The following is a 17,101-nucleotide window of genomic DNA, read 5'->3' on the forward strand; positions in this document are numbered from 1 at the left end:
ACTTATGGCTTTTGCCTTTGTTTCTTAGCGCACACTCACTTTGCACTTACTTGGGAGACTGCCTCCCTCTGTGGATTACACAGCTTTTATGCCAGTGATAGGCAGGATCAATAGTTGTGGAGGATGAGATGGGTCAGAGATCTTGAGTGGAAATGCCTCATGCATTAGAGATTGGTAGTTCAGGAGAGTTTGAGCACTTTGTATTCATTGGAATAGTGGAGCAAGTGTAATATAGCAGAGAGAAGATGGTGACACATGCCCTTACAGCGCATGGAAGATCATTGATATTTTTCTGAACACTGCTTAGCATTCTCCTGATACTGGAAATAGCATTAACCATGGCTGGTCTCTGTGTCGAGGCTGGTTTTATTTGGTGCTTTAGCTGTTTCTGGTGGTCAGCTGGATAGAGGATGGCTATCCTCTTGACCACCCTGTCCATCAAGACTTCGAGGTTCCTAGCTGGAAAATGTGATATTTTAGTTTCTTAAGAGGGCAGTGCGCAAGATAGTTCTTGGCTTCAAACATGTGAAGTGACATGCAACTGAGCTTTAAATGCGGTGCCAGTGGTTTGCGGAACAAAAGGTGCTAGCAGCATAGGGAATTTCACCTCTCCTTCTGCGTGACTGCTTCAAAAGAACACTCAATTAATAAAGTGAGGAGCAGAAGATAACATGAGCAAAGTTGCAAGTTGTGATGGGACACTTGCCATGAAGCTCCCCAAAAGTGGCAGAGCTTAAGAACTTAAATGTCCAGCACTCAATCTATTTTTAAGTACTGAATAAAGTTTACATGTACTTTATTGTAAGGCACATGTACAGATTAATCAAGTATCTCTGCCACTGTGTCAATATTTTGTACAAGTGAATGCCAAAGTAGCTATTTTAACGAACTTGGGAAGTATAAAAAATATTTTCAATTAAAAAAAAACTTCACTAGCATAGTAATTAACTCCTAGCTTTCGTTTTAATTTTGTTTAGAGTAGCAAGGAATAAAAACTTAGGATTTTTGAAATAAACCGACCCAGTTGTAAAACTGATTAAACAGCAAAAGGAAGATTTAGAACATGTGCATCATTCTCGTGTTATGATTACAGTTTTGTTTACATTGAATTATCAAGCAATAAAAGTTTCTTAATAACTGAGTATACTGTTTTAAATCAATTTGTCACCACCTCGACATTACAAAAATAACTCCTAATAATTTTCTTTAGTTTATAATTAGACAATATTCTCTGGCAACCACTTGAGGGGAGTGATTAACACACTTGTGTTTCTCCTTAGTATCGGCACAATTATTTTATATCCAGTACAAGTCATCAATAATCAGAACTGCTCCAATTGTTGGCGATGTAACAAATGAATAACACCAGAAGTAAGGATAATGTTAGCTTGTCTCTGAGAAAACACAATCTTCGAATGTTGCCATATTTATGTTATTAATAGCCAATGATATGTCTACCAGTCAGTAACAATGGAACATGTAAGTATTTTTTAAACGTATAGAGTTTCACCTCTTTCTCTTTGTAAGAAGAGAAGAATGGTCTCCTGCATTTTATAGTTAATTTTAGATCAAATTGTCTACATCTGTTAAAATTTTGATTAGAAATGATGTCTGCCATTGGAACTACTTTGTTATCCAAATGTCAGTCTTTCACTGACACAGTATTTAATTCCACCATGAAATTATTTGGAATTATGCTGAATTGTTCTTTATTCTTCTCCTAATGCGGTACCATGGTCAAGAATTCTGACTCATACTGCCTCTATCTTTACATATCTCTTTTCCTCTGCAAAAGCCACCAATATTCTTCTTTAATTGTACCTACAATTATTTCCCTAACTTGTCCTTCAGCTTCTGCTGAGTGGTCATTCATTTGTGTAAATCATCTTGGGATGTTTCATGACATTAAAAAGATGCTATGATTTCAAGAAGTGTTAAAGCAGGCACAAATGATTTGAATACTTTACAAAGGAAACAGAAATTTAAAAATCAGATTTTCCAAAAACATACTCAATTGAGATATGGCTAAAATGATCCATTCCCATCCCTACAATGGCTTACTATTGAGTAGTTACAGGTTTATATCTAAAGCAACTATGCAAAACATATGAACAATTTATGCTGTAGTTTCTATTTTTCATTGTTTTATGTTCCATGTAAAATATTAAAATAAGAAGGAAACATGCTATTTGACAAGTTTAAAAAGATCAGTTTTAATTAATTTGGAAGAAGTACTTTGATTTGTATTTTTTAATTACAGATAACAATTGCATCATTTGAATAAAACCTTTTTAAACTGCTATCGTGGACCAGAATTTTAAACATCAACATTCTTGAAAAATTCCAAAAATGGTTTGAACAAAAGGCCGTACTTTTTCATCAGTAATCTCCAAATGAAACTGCCAATTAATTTTGAATAACTGCCTGCTTGTGTTATGGACAATACTCATAAAGGACTGAGGTGAAACATCCTACGTAATTCAAACAATATCTTTACAAGTACCAAAGCAGCAATAAAAAGCCAGACACCATCACTGAAATTAACCTCATAAATAATTCCTGCACTTATGTTACACTAAAGATTTTCAAAGTGATTGTTAAGAATTTATTTCTTTCAAAAGAAAATTGCACAGTAACCCAACAAAAATCCACTACAGTCGGGATAAAACCTCTAAGAGAAATAGTTACCTTACATGTTATCCCAACTTTGTATGAGTTGTTGGAGTTTCTGAGAATCTGAATTACAATAGATTAGATCCATCTCATAGTCACAAAAGGTGTGAGCACTTCAAACATGAGTTTGAAAATTATGCACATCAACAAGATTGGAAGTCAAGCATTGCTTCGGTTAAGTGTCTCCCACTTAAAAGTGTACTCTTTGAAGTTTCACAGTTGCCTTTTATCAACCAATAAATAACAGCAGGAAATTCTCTGAACTATTACACATAAATTGTTAAATAAAAAAGCAGTAGAAATGAAAATGGCATAAATCATGAAAAATCCCTTAAAATACACATCATCTTAGAAATCAGAACCTCTTCAGAACTCAAAGCATCATCATTTTACCAAAAGGGCAATCAGTCAGCCAGGTCTACAAGAATCTCCAGAGGTAGTCTGTTCCCTCCCGAAATACACTTCATTCTGCTGGCTGATCACACCCATTCATTTCCACTACCATTGTGGTACGTCCAATACTGCATTAAACCTTTCAAGCACGGGTGTGACAAATAATAAAGCACAACATTTTACAAAAACATTAGCAGTAATGAAATACAATAATTCTCCTTTAAAGAATTTTCTTATATATACAAAATTTATGGCAGAAAGCTAACACAGCATGCACTACTTAAACTGCTGATCATAAATAGAGGAAGCAACTCTATTGTTGCTGCACTGTCTAGAGAATGCATGAAAGCAACCTGATCAGGAATTCTGACTGAATATTACTTTCCAGTTTGAGGAAAAGAAAGATCCAGAAGAGAGATTAGAAAGTTGCATCAAAACAAGTTTAGAAAGTCTCACAGGATGATGAGAAAGAAGCAAAATATCAAAATTGATTTGTAAACTTTAAATACATTAATGGAATGACTGTTTACGTCTAAGCACATTCTGTGCAGTTCTATTTATTAAATAATTGGCAAGTGAGATGCAAGCAAGATATCAAAGGATGATTTAGCTTTAATAGGCTTCCATATCATTCACGAGCCCACCAATAAGCTTCCAATTTTAGAACATCTTGGCCTGATTTTGACAAAGGTAACATTGCATTATAGAAATGTTACTACTCTGTTGCACAGTATTATAATGTACCAGCCTGGTGCACCATTATAAAATGTTTAAGTCCAAGCTCTGTAATTTGGAACAGTCTTGTTTACTGTTTATCAATTATTTTGAAGAAATGTCTTTTTAAATGTAACTGCTCACCAATTTTGCAATCTCTTGGCAATACCATTATGCAGTTCACTTGTTACAGGAAAATAAAATTAATTTCAAATTTCAAAGTCATACCATTGCTGATTATTTTTCGATAAACATGAAAATTTCAGTTACTAGCAACCATAGAGAGAATGTCAGAGATTATAAAATTATAGTCTCTGGTATGAATGTGTAATTATTTGACGATTAATCAGACCTGAATTATTCCATAAAAGAGTTAATTAGTTGTAAGAAATGAATTAGATCCAAAAACTGGAGTGGCACAAATTTATTTCACCTCAACTTAATAACCCAATAAAGTACAAAGAATACAAAAAAGGCAAACAGCATCATGTAGCATAACAGTTTTGTTTGGCTTCCACGGGATAAGTGTTTGAGTCTACCCATGGTTGCTCCCAATAGTCCACCTGTAGATTCAAATCCTGTATCCTGTGAAAACAGTGTATAAACACACAGGTAAATAACCAATAGAACCTTAGTCTAATGCATTACAGCATTGTTAAGTATTTTTAACATAGGGTCGTTAGATGCTTTAGTATTATAATGCACTGCAGCATCTTAATGTGAAAGAAAGTGATATATTTTCAATAATTTAAAAAGTAAAAATGTGGAGAAAACGGAGTCTATCAATACATCTGTTTCAACACCTCTGTCTTCCAACCTTAAAACATTTTTTTCAAAACAGCTATAAATTTTAACTCTAGCAGTTTTGATTAAATTTCTACCACAAACAATCCATTTTCAGTTAATACAACACATTTTGTTTTGTCTCTCTATTTTTCCATCTGTCAGAGTTATTCAACTTACAAAAAAAATTTTGATTGTTTCACATGGCCTTAGCTTCTTTTTTCTAGATTTACTTACTAGAGAGTTGCACTTGACAACCTGCACATCTATTTTCACATTTTTGGTTTAAATAACAGTGACCGGTGAATTTTCACCTGTAAAAGTGTGTCATCAAATGTTGTCATTGACAGGATGACCACGATGTGGCATTCCTTGTTGAATATCAACAAAATTCTTTGAGAACTGACATCTAACACAATTGCTTACTGAAGTAATAAATTAAGTCTTTGTGTTGCTGCATTCTAGACATCCAAGTAACCATTAAATGCTTGTCTTTCCAATGGAATCTTCCTTGTTAGCAGGTTAGATCTCAAGGAATATAGTGAGAACTAGCCATTTGGATACAGAACTGGCTCAAAGGTAGAAGACAGAGGGTGGTGGTGGAGGGTTGTTTTTCAGATTGGAGGCCTGTGACCAGTGGAGTGTCACAAGGATCGGTGCTGAGTCCACTTCTTTTCATCATTTATACAAATGATTTGGATGTGAGCATAAGAGGTACAGTTAGTAAGTTTGCAAATGACACCAAAATTGGAGGTGTAGTGGACAACGAAGAAGGTTACCTCAGATTACAACAGGATCTTGATTAGATGAGCCAATGGGCTCAGGACTGGCGGATTGAGTTTAATTTTGATAAATGCGAGGTCCTGCATTTGGGAAGGCAGATCTTAGCAGGACTTATACACTTAATGGCAAGGTCCTAAGGAGTGTTGCTGAACAAAGAGAACTTGGAGTGCAGGTTCGTAACTCCTTGAAAGTAGAGTCGCAGGTAGATAGGATAGTGAAGGTGGTGTTTGGTAAGCTTTCCTTTATTGGTCGGAATACGAAGTACAGGAGTTGGGAGGTCATGTTGCGGCTGTACAGGGCATTGGTTAGGCCACTTTTGGAATATTGCGTGCAATTCTGGTCTCCTTCCTATTGGAAAGATGTTGTGAAACTTGAAAGGCTTCAGAAAAGATTTACAAGGATGTTGCCAGGGTTGGAGGATTTGAGCTATACGGAGAGGTTGAATAGGCTAGGGCTGTTTTCCCTGGAGCATCGGAGGTTTATAAAATCATGAGGGGCATGGTTAGGGTAAATAGACAAGGTCTTTTCCAGAACTAGAGGGCATAGGTTTAGGGTGAGGGGGGAAAGATATAAAAGAGATCTAAGGGGTAACTTTTTCACGCATGTGTGGAATGGGCTGCCAGAGGAAGTGCTGGAGGCTGGTACAACTGCAACATTTAAAAGACATCTGGATGGGTATACGAACAGGAAGTGTTTAGAGGGATATAAGCCGGGTGCTGGCAGGTGGGATTAGATTGGGTTGGGATATCTGGTCGGTATGGATGAGTTGGACTGAAGGGTCTGTTTCCGTGCTGAACATTTCTGTGACACTATGCTGTGCCAAACTGAAATTCGGTAGAAAATGTTAATTGATTTTGGGCGTTAACCAATGGATACATTTGGACAGCTTTCTCCCATCCACAAAGGAAATATTCAAAATCGAAGAATTAAAGATACTTTTAAAAGGTGTGCAATACATACCATTTCATCCAAGAGCTTATTGTGGTATTTCACTTCAGTTCCAATATCAATGGAAAGCTGTATGAGAGGGGGGAAGTGGAACAAATAGCAAATACTGAACTGCACATGAAAATTGTTTTATATTTTACACTTTAAAACACTTTCTGTTTTATGACAAATTCATCATAAAATTTCAATGGAATACCATATTTAATGGAACTTTATTTGTATATTGCAAAATGACAGTGTGGATAGAGATACCCTCGTCAACTTATGACATTAATCCTGGTGGTCAGAGAGGAAACAGACTTGGACGGTGTGTACTCTGCTGAAATATCACTTATACATGGAACCATTTTTGATAGAAAAGCCTGTTCAAATTATTCTCCTTTCCCTCGAATTGGGTTTTTGCCTCTGCTTAATGTAATTCAATTGCCACCTCTCAATCTGGTGCATAGGAAAAGAAAGTTGAAAAGTATGCAACATAAAAGTGGTTAGAATTGGACAATTATCCCTTAATATTTGAATTAAATTTCACAATATAGAAATGTATTTATAATTCTGGTATTTTCTTAAAATATTTGAACATAATTTACAGACATAAACTATAACACAGTTGAAACCAAAGGGTGCACTTAATTTTTCTTTAAAAATTATGAACAATTCATTACCAATTTTTACACAATTATCCTTGCCAAAAATTTACACCAAATACAAGAAATAGAGAATGAAAATAATAGCAGAGGACATTTTACACAGGGTACATGGCACAGAAGCAGTACATTTCACTCAACTAGATTATGCTGAATGCTGTGTTATGTTCAAGCTTCCTCCAATGATTCTTCAAAAGAAAAATTCACTCTTGTAACCATGTCATGCATATGTCTGAGTAACTTTCCTGGCATATGCACCTATAATATTTGTTTCAATCACTTGCTGTGGTAGAGAGTTCTTGTTCTCAGTACTCTTTGGATAAATATGTTTCTTCTGAATTTCCTATTGGATTTACTGACTACTATGTTATCTTGATGATAAGCTTGTGTTAAGACACTGAAAGAAAACATCCCTGAGTTCACAGTTCATGGCAAAATCTTAAATCTGCTGTGTTCAAGTTGATAATGTTGTTATAAGCATCATATCTTATCCTATTGTTGGGGTTGGCACCTGGCTTGGGTAAAAGAGCTCTGTTCTCCAGCAAAAGCAACTGAACAAAACAATCAAATAGCTCAAAACATACTCTGAACTCTTCTAAATGTTTCTAAATGTTCATTCCCCCTCAATTCATAGCTCATTCTGTTGTCTTAACTTTGTTGATAGAAACAGCAAATCATTTATGATTAATTTTTAATATTTTGTCACTAAGATAGAAATTACTATAACAAAGTTATAATAATAATCGGGTTCCAATCACATGTTTTGCAGAATGTTCAGTTCAAAGTACAGTTTACTATTAAAGACAGGTCTTCTCCTGCTCAAAGAATATATCCGTTAATTTAAGATAAGCAATTTTAATATAATATCTCTGGGTTTATTCAGTACTATTACATTTCAATTTGTTATCAAATAGTTATTCAATAGTACAAAACTTGAGTATTGCGGAAAGGAGACATGTTTTGACAAAACTTTTCATCTTGTACTTAACAGTACAATTCACAAGAATAGCAATAAAGGGAAAACAAACATTTAAAGTGTATGGAAGTGCTGATGGATTCATAAGTGGACTTGACTGGTACAGGCCACACAGAATGCAGCAGTTAATGGTGACTGACAGTTAACTGCTGCCTTCTGTTAGATTTCAAACCAGGCAGGGTGACTCCAAATAGTCATGGTTTTGCCCTGAAGAATGAATCAGGAAATTACTATCATTATTTTTGCAAGTTGAAGTTAGTGCAGTGCATGTACATGTTCTTTCTGCGTGTACAGAACACAGCCCTGCATATTAATATATGTAGCTTCCTGTACGAACACTGCACCTAACTGCAAGCCAAAATAACAATCCAAAATTGGTTGCCAGTGAATTCTTTGCAATTCCAGAACAGGTTGCCCATTCACAGAATAATTTGATTGTTGGGCAGTGTCAGAAGATTTTCAAGCATGATCTGGTTGGGTACAGTCAATACCTTGGTTAGCATGAACGGCTTAAGGGATAAACTGGTAGATTTGACGTGACAGTCTTTGGGATGTACAGTTTACATTCCTGACACTATACACTTACAATTAAATTCATACATAGGATTATTCATTGTGATCCTGTAATTGGACAACATTTGTTAGATAATCCAGAGAGTGTGACAAATTACACTGACAACTAATTTAGAACTGGCTCACAATGCAGTGCTCTTGTGTGTACTTGAAGCAACACATATTAATATTCAGCAACCTGCTCTTTGCTGATAGAAAGATCATGTTCACATTCTCTATGTGCTTTCAACTCAACAAATAGTTGACAGCCGCTCAATGGTTCAATTCTCAGGCAATATTCTCACCAGTTGAAAATGTGTTGCTGGTTAAAGCACAGCAGGTTAGGCAGCATCCAAGGAATAGGCAATTCGACGTTTCGGGCATAAGCCCTTCCTGATGAAGGGTTTATGCCCGAAACATCGAATTGCCTATTCCTTGGATGCTGCCTAACCTGCTGTGCTTTAACCAGCAACACATTTTCAACTGTGATCTCCAGCATCTGCAGACCTCAGTTTTTACCCCAATATTCTCACCAGTCTACCTGTTTTATTTTGAGTCTAAACAGAACCTGCATTTAATTTTTAACCATCAACTGTTACGCTCTATATGGCCTCTAGCAAAGTCTGCTTGCCAAAACAAACAGCACTACCCTCTCATACAGTATAAGTGTAGCCTTTTACTGATTATTATTCTTGAGAATTGTCCTGTTGAGGGTAGCATGTAAAGTTTGGCAAAACGTGTCTTTTTCTTTAATACTTAAATAAATAAGTTCAATTAGCTAAAGCAAAATTTATTCATAGATACTCTGTATTAATTCACCTTCAGGACCCAAAAAAATTAATGCAAGGAAATATGGAATAATCTCACATGAAAATAAACGAATGCATCATATCAATATTATTGTAAGTTCATTTGAAAATTAAATAATTGTTTACAAGCATGTGACTTACAGTTTTTAATGCAGTCACTTTTTCTCGAAGGCCCTCCGTTAATTTATCATTTTCTTCTTCATACACACTGTAACCACTTCCAGCATAGGCAGGAGGTCCTTCCCCTGATAGTGGGTCAGAGAAAAACTATTAGTTGCATGGAGATGGAACAGTGATATTTATCTTTGTAAGTTAACAAAATTATTTCTAAGCATGCACTGTAAAGTTGGCATTATTAGCAACCTCATAAATAGTGACCAAGCCATTTGTTCACCACGCAAGTTTAATCCCACTAATGGATGCCTCCTAACTCTCCTGCAAGATATTGGTTATCCTGATCCGATCATTGCTCACTGTATACTGATAAAACTTACAAATGGGCTGAAAGTTTGACACTTAAAAGTACCTTTCCATCTCAAATTACCCTGAAATGGTCAGGAATCTCAGTACTTTGAGCAACAGATGAAGCTAGCTGTCTGCTGCTGCTAATATGCAGTAGGAACATAAATGGTATTCTTCACTGACAAAATGCTGCTATCAAGTTAGAAAGACATACTACCTACCATACAAATGATTTTTGTAGTAAATACATTTGTGTCAGTATGATGCCTACACTAGGTAGAGAGGCCATAAATCCCAGTGGTTTGGCAGATCATAGTTAATAGCATATCCCTTCAAGTATTTGCAACAGGCCAAAGTACTGACCATACTCAATTAGTCGATACTTGCAAATGCAGAACACTGGAATCACATCTAATACTCGACTCTATGACTGGTGAGTACTTACTCAAAAATCCCAAGATTGCAAAGAATTACTGAACAACCAATTTAAGATTATCAGTGGGATTTGCAGACAGGTTCACATTCCTTTCCCAGAATCCACATATATTCATACAGAGAGCCCTGTCCACTGCAAACAGAATGGGCATGTTCAGAAATTGTGCCTTCTCAATTAAACAAAAGTACTGGGGACTACTGCTTCCTGGTGCATCCCCACTGGCAAATCACAATCAGAAACTGCTTGCCAATCAATCAACAGCCTTTCCTCGTGCACTATAATTTATTATTCCTCTTGAGATCTGCTATTCCTACATCTGCCGTACCAAGTGTGAGATGAGAAACTTAAGACGGCATGTCTCTTTTGCTTTTCAGCAACAAGAAAATTAATATTATGCTCCAGTAGGATTTTTAAAAAAATTGGTCTTGAGGTGTAAGTATTGATTACAATGCCAGATTTCCCACCATTACCTGCCCTCATGAAGGTGGTAATAAGCCACATTTATGAACTATTGCAGTTCTTGAACTGTATGTATATTAAAGTGCTGATACAGATTTCCAAGACTTTTAACACAGCAAGTGGAAAACTGGCTGTCACATTGCTTATCAAGATGGCACTGGCTTAAAGGCACTGGCACTTGCTACTGGCGACTTGCCCATGCGCATGCTAACCTTTTCTTCTCGGTGGTGTAGATCATAAGCTGGAAGCATCACTGTCAAGTTGCTGCAGTGCATTTTGTATGAGACACACACTGCTGCTACATCTTAAACTAAATGTTTAAGATGATTTATTGTGAGGGAGAATACCAATGAAACGGGCTGCTTTGTTCTGGATGGTGTTGAGCTTCTTGAGCATTGGTGGAGACTCCAGGCAAGTCAAAAGTATTCATCACACTCCTGTCATTTGCTTTGTAAATGGTGGGTAGGATTTGGGGAATTAGGAGACAAGTTATTCATGCAGTATTCCTAGCCTCTGACCCAGTCTTGCAGCCTGGGTATTTATATGACACATCCAGTTCAGTTTCCGGTCAATGGTAGCTCCAGAATATTGATAGCGAAGACTCAGTGATGGTCATGCCATTGAAATCATGGGGAGATGGTTAGGTTCTCTCTTGCAAGATGGTGTGGTATTTGTGTTACAAAAATGTTCCCTGTCACTTTTCAGTCCAAATTTGAATGTTGCCCAAGTCTTGCTGCATCCAATACCAAAAAATTTGTCAAAAGTTCACTGATAATTGCACCTTTTGATTCTGATCTTTTATTATCCAGAATGTCATTGAGGAAGCCATTGGAAATGGTTTGATGTGGAACACAATCTGAGCAACGCCTACAATGAGTTCCTGGCATTGAGGCAATTGGCCTCCAACAACCACAAATATCTTTCTTTGTGCTAGGTATGACTATAACCAATGGAGAACTCTCCCACCAATTATCACTGATTTCAATTTTGCTGGTGTTCCTTAAAGCCACACTCAATCACAAGATGCCTAGTGTCAAGGGTAATCACTTTCACTTCATAATAGCAGCGTTCATTCTTCAACATTATAATAGTCCAGGATAATTAATACTGATGAACAGATATGGAGAAATTATGGGGATCTTGAATGTGATTAATTCTAGAATATTTGGTAGGGAAAACCAGTATGGAGTGACTGCAAGTCCATGGCTAAAGGAGGACTGCAAATCCAAACATTTAACTTCATTTCTTATTTACTACTTTACACAGACAAGAACTGTAATGTTGAACTTTTAACTTATTTCTTTATTTTTCTGCTTTTCACCTAAGATTTTGTACTGAGGTATCCTGTACCTAAGATGGCACCGTGAATGGCGACATTTAACTTTTCATTTGAGTACACGTGACAATAAAACCTAATTCTAATTCCAATAATTAAATCACTTTCTGTTTTTGAAATGTTTGCAATATAAATAAGAATTTAAAATTACTCTACATATCTGACAATAATGAAATATTTAAGTAGTTTGATATTAGTTTTATTTTCAGCAAGTAATATCAGTGATCGGGTCATTGTGATATTTCCAATTTTGTGCACAGCAAATTAAACTATGAAAACTAGTTTCTGGGCAACTTGACTTCTCGCTTTACCTCTCCACTTTGTCTTTCAGCTCCTAAACCCCTTTATTGTGTGGACTGCTTTTTCAACATAATCTTAAAGTAGTGACAGCCCCCTTCAATTTAACATAAAGACTGAAGCCAATATTGGCTCCAACATAAAGTTCATCATCCTGTCTCAACTAAGCAGACTAGCCATATATTCAGAAGCTTGTTGAGCTCTGAACCAAACATAGATCTATATTTGCTCCAGTGATGAGTCCACCTAATGCTAACTTTGCAACAGTGGTTGCGGTTAAGGATGGTTATCGGCAATATCACTGAAATTTATCACATATGTTTCCCCTCTGGGTTAAACTATTCTAATGCTCTTCATACTGAACTGGCATGATCTATAAGTAAAAAATGAGGTCTGCAGATGCTGGAGATCACAGCTGCAAATGTGTTGCTGGTCAAAGCACAGCAGGTCAGGCAGCATCTCAGGAATAGAGAATTCGACGTTTCGAGCATAAGCCCTTCATCAGGAATAATCTATGACATGATCTATGCCTTGTACATCGAACACATGCCTTCCTGTAATCTCAATGACCTTTCACTATTCCTTTCAAGCTCAGAGTGGTTCATGGCCCCAAACAATAGCCAAAATGGATAAATGCTCATTATTTTGTTTAAACATATATTTCCATATCTCCTCAAACTGCAAAACTCATTCCTTCACCAATGAACCCTTTTGCTGGTTCCAATCTTGGTGAAAGACTGACTGTGTTTTCAGCACCCTCAGCCCCACTAGGATTATGTGTCTCCATGTTATCTCTTTTTCTTTAATATCCATAAAGCCAACATACTTAATGCCACCTTTTAATATCTTCTTTGATTCAGTACCCTTTATTTTTATTATTGTAAACATCTTGGGACATTATTCTACAATTTACAAACGTCATTCCAATCCCAGTGGTTAAAATCAAGTAATGTATGGCATTGTTTAATTGTGTGACTGTTTCTAAATGCATAAAAATCATACGTCGAATTCCCTGTGTACCATTCTTTCTCATTCACCAGCCCACAACTACAACTGTTCCTTCACAAAGGATGCCATTTGGAACGGTGGCTTTTCAGATCTGGATCTAGACCATCCATCTCTCTCCCTTCCCTTTGGTTTGTGTCTGTAACTCCAACGTATTCTATTAAATATTCCAAGTGATTAAGCAGAGCATTATATATCAATAGCGCTGCTATCATAAGTTAACTGATGGCCTGGGACCTGTGTTCCGTAAAATGTGTACCGTCTGCAAACACTGCAATTTATTTTTTTTTAAAAAACGCTTGCCTGTCTCATCTTACCCAAGCCTGCACGCCTCATTTTTCCAGCAGTGTGATTTAGTTTGGTACTGCTATGACGATGTCACTCCAGGTATTAGGAAATTGATAGAGACCCTCTTGTTTGTTGAACTCTGGTCCCAGCCTTCCTCACAGCGCCACGACATCAGTGAGGCTGAGACGGAGCGGGGAGGGCGGAGCCCCGCACGAGCCGGCATTCTGGGAGAACCCTGTGCGGGCTGCTGGCCGACACCGCGTTCCACATCGGTGGTGGCTCGCGCCCCAGTATCACCGCGCGCCGCTCACACCGCGTCTCCCCCAAAATAAGGCGTCTTGGTTTTGTCTCTGGGGTTCCTGTCAGCTGCAAACGTTCCCATTCTTCTCCTCCATTATCCTGTCAGCTAAAACTACAGCTCCCAGAGCTCACTGCTGGCAGTCGTCATCAAGCTCAGGCCTGTGGTCTATATACATTCCAAAAGTTAAATCCTTCGAAGCGGAGAAATGCTGGTCTTTTTGAAGGCAAGACAATGGAGAGTGAGAGAAATTGCAGTCAGTCTTGTACAGGACGTGCCTAATGAGCTGTATTTGTGTTGTTCCCGGTTCAGTGATTCTGTTGTCTGAATATGTTTCCTGTTTACGCATTGTTTTTGTTCAGAATAAAGGTTGCTGACCTCGTTTAAATTGTATACGACAAATAATTCAGGAAATTAGGGTGTGGGATGGTTATAACAGTTCTGTTGATCATTTTCAGCATTCATTTAATATTGGATTTCCAGAATCTGAAACATTTTACTCCTGTAGAGTGGTATCCATCTGACAACGTAGGTTAATAGTTTCACAAACTGTTCAGTGATGCTATTGAGCGCCTTGGTTGAGTGAAATTTGAACCCTAAACTTTTTTTAATATACCAGTTAATTATTGGGAACTTAATGTTGAGCATGTGGGACAAGTACATACTAAATCATTTAGGATAAAGAAGCTAAGACTTAAAACAAAATAGGAGGTAAAACAATGATTGCAGATGCTGGAAATCAGATTCTGGATTAGTGGTGCTGGAAGAGCACAGCAGTTCAGGCAGCATCCAAGGAGCAGCGAAATCGACATTTCGGTGAAAAGCCCTTCATCAGGAATAAAGGCAGAGAGCCTGAAGCGTGGAGAGATAAGCTGGAGGAGGATGGGGAGAAAGTAGCATAGAGTACAATAGGTGAGTGGGGGAGGCAATGAAGGTGATAGGTCAGGGAGGAGAGGGTGGAGTGAAAACATTCAGAAGCAAATGCAAAGCTTGAGCAGAATTTGCAACAAGTCAATTGGTCAAAGCAAGAGTAGTGTTGGAAAAGAGGTGAGCTTGGTTTGCTGAGTTTCAGGATGCAAAGGCAATTGTGACTTCTGTTATGAATGAGGTGGAAGTCCTAGCCAATCCTAGAGCTTAAAAATATATACCTACTAAATTGGATCATACTTATTTTAGGCATGAAGCCAGTAATGAAGAAAAGATGCCAGCCCACTGAAGGGCAAGGATGCAATCATTTTATTTTCCTGTAGAAGATGAGGTTTTTGATCTAGATTTTTGTGAACTGAGAAGACTGTCAAAAGCTACATTCAATATGGAGGAATCCAACACTAACTTGGCACAGAATTATTTGCAGATGTGGAGCTCTCATCTTTGCTAATGCAGAATAGATGACAAGCCCTGTCAACCATCTGAAAAATGTGTTGCTGGAAAAGCGCAGCAGGTCAGGCAGCATCCAAGGAGCAGGAGTATCAACGTTTCAGGCATAAGCCCTTCTAGGAAGAAGGGCTTATGCCTGAAACGTCGATTCTCCTGCTCCTTGGATGCTGCCTGACCTGCTGCGCTTTTCCAGCAAAACATTTTTCAGCTCTGATCTCCAGCATCTGCAGTCCTCACTTTCTTCTGTCAACCATCTGCAAGGCATAAGTCAGGAATGCGATGAAATACTTGCGAGTAACCTTTTAGTCATTCTCTGATGATGTTTATATCCTGACCAGCCACACAACTTTGCAGCGTTATGTATTTCTTTAGATTTGACACTTTCTAAACTACTTTAGTTAACCACGGATGGTTGGTCATCAAGAATTTTTTAATAATTGGAATATATTTAGAGTATTTTAAAATATCACCTTAAATGTCAGCCTCGGTGTCTCTGTTGATACATTCCCTCACCTAATATGCCAGTTCACATTAGCTAGCACAGATTTCATGCCCACAATTGCCCTCCTTTTAGATATAAAATGCTAGACTTAAACTCAATCTTTCCCTTTCAACCTAGATGTAACATTCAATCCTATTGTTATTTTTACTACCTAAGGGTGCATTTACTAAGAGGTGATCGGTTAATCCAATGATATCACACAATATCAATTCTAGTATAATCTGCTCTCATCAATTTCAGAATGTGCTGTTTTTAAAAAATAAACTTAAATATTCTATGATCTCCTTATCCAGTCTAATGCAACCAATCTGGTTTTTCTAGATCTATGTGCATCAATGTCACTCATAACTATTTGTCCTTTCATTTCAAGTGTGCAATATTTTTCTTGTATCAATTGTCTTACATTGTTTTTATTGTTAAGAGTTGTAGATTATTCCCACTTTCCCTGATTCCATCCCTTCCTCTTCTCCACACAAACTAATTCTGCCTCCTGCTTTTCTAAATCTAGATTATCTCTAACTATCTCTAACCTGTTTACCTAGCTTCCTATTCTTCTTGACTGATTGTCAGGACCCAATTCTTCTTCTGCTGCCACATCTCCATAATGGCTTCCACGTCACATTTATTTAATTCAATTGCACTATCAATTTGTTTGCATCGTTAGAAATATTACATTCCTTCAAATAAAAAGCACTTAGTTTTGTTGTCTTTGCACCAATCAAAATTAGATGTTACATTTTTAATTCTTCATCACTCTACCTCTTGCTGCAATTCACTGACCCTCATTTCCCATATTGCTGTTTTCTTCTACCTTTAAGTTGATACATCTTTCTACATTTGATCCCTTGTTCTTATTATGTACTTTAAAAGCCTCTCTCCTTTACTTATCCAGTTAGTAAGAGCACCAATCCCGGCACATTTGAGGTGTTTATAGTACCAACTCCTACATTCCCCAGTATTGGTGCCAATGTCCCATGAATCTGAACCAAGTTCTCCCACACAAGTCTTTGAGCTATGTTTGCCTTTCTAATTTTATGTACTTGTTCAAATTTGAATGCAGCTCAAATAATAATCCAGGGATTATAATCCTGGACACTCAGCTTTTCAGTTTGAGTTTAGTTCCTTATTCTCACCACACAAATGTCTTCTGGTTCTACTTGTGTTATTAGTACCTACACGGACCATGGCAACTACATCTTTCCCCTCCCACTTCAAGCTCCTCTCCAGTCCTGAGCAGATGTCCTGAAACTTCTCACTGATCATGAAACATAGCTATCTAGAATTGTGCTGTTTGTTTCAGAGAACTATGTCAATCCTGCTCACTAACCAATTCCCACTCCAATACTTACCTTCTTCACTCTCCAAG

General features: G+C 37.3%; 1 protein-coding gene across 1 annotated transcript; it reads right to left on the bottom strand.

Annotated features, from left to right (window-relative positions):
• Positions 1–4,189: 4,189 nt before the first annotated feature.
• On the bottom strand, positions 4,190–14,056 carry bet1 (Bet1 golgi vesicular membrane trafficking protein). The gene is made up of 4 exons (XM_060825455.1): positions 13,588–14,056; positions 9,417–9,520; positions 6,307–6,363; positions 4,190–4,365 (listed from the first exon to the last, which is right to left on the bottom strand). The coding sequence occupies exons 1-4, from the start codon at positions 13,604–13,606 to the stop codon at positions 4,210–4,212; spliced, it is 336 nt and encodes a 111-aa protein (XP_060681438.1). The 5' UTR covers positions 13,607–14,056; the 3' UTR covers positions 4,190–4,209.
• Positions 14,057–17,101: the final 3,045 nt, after the last annotated feature.

The sequence above is a fragment of the Hemiscyllium ocellatum genome, chromosome 5 (genome assembly GCF_020745735.1).
Source record: "Hemiscyllium ocellatum isolate sHemOce1 chromosome 5, sHemOce1.pat.X.cur, whole genome shotgun sequence".
NCBI classification, from domain to species: Eukaryota; Metazoa; Chordata; class Chondrichthyes; order Orectolobiformes; family Hemiscylliidae; genus Hemiscyllium; species Hemiscyllium ocellatum.

What these genes read in the sequence shown, in the direction of transcription:
- bet1 (XM_060825455.1), bottom strand. An exon ending in AAGTGACTGCATTAAAAACT is followed by an intron (nt 6,364 to 9,416) that starts GTAAGTCACATG and finishes CCTCTCATACAG; the next exon opens with CTTTCCATTGATATTGGAAC. An exon ending in ATAAGCTCTTGGATGAAATG is followed by an intron (nt 4,366 to 6,306) that starts GTATGTATTGCA and finishes CTGTTTTCACAG; the next exon opens with GATACAGGATTTGAATCTAC.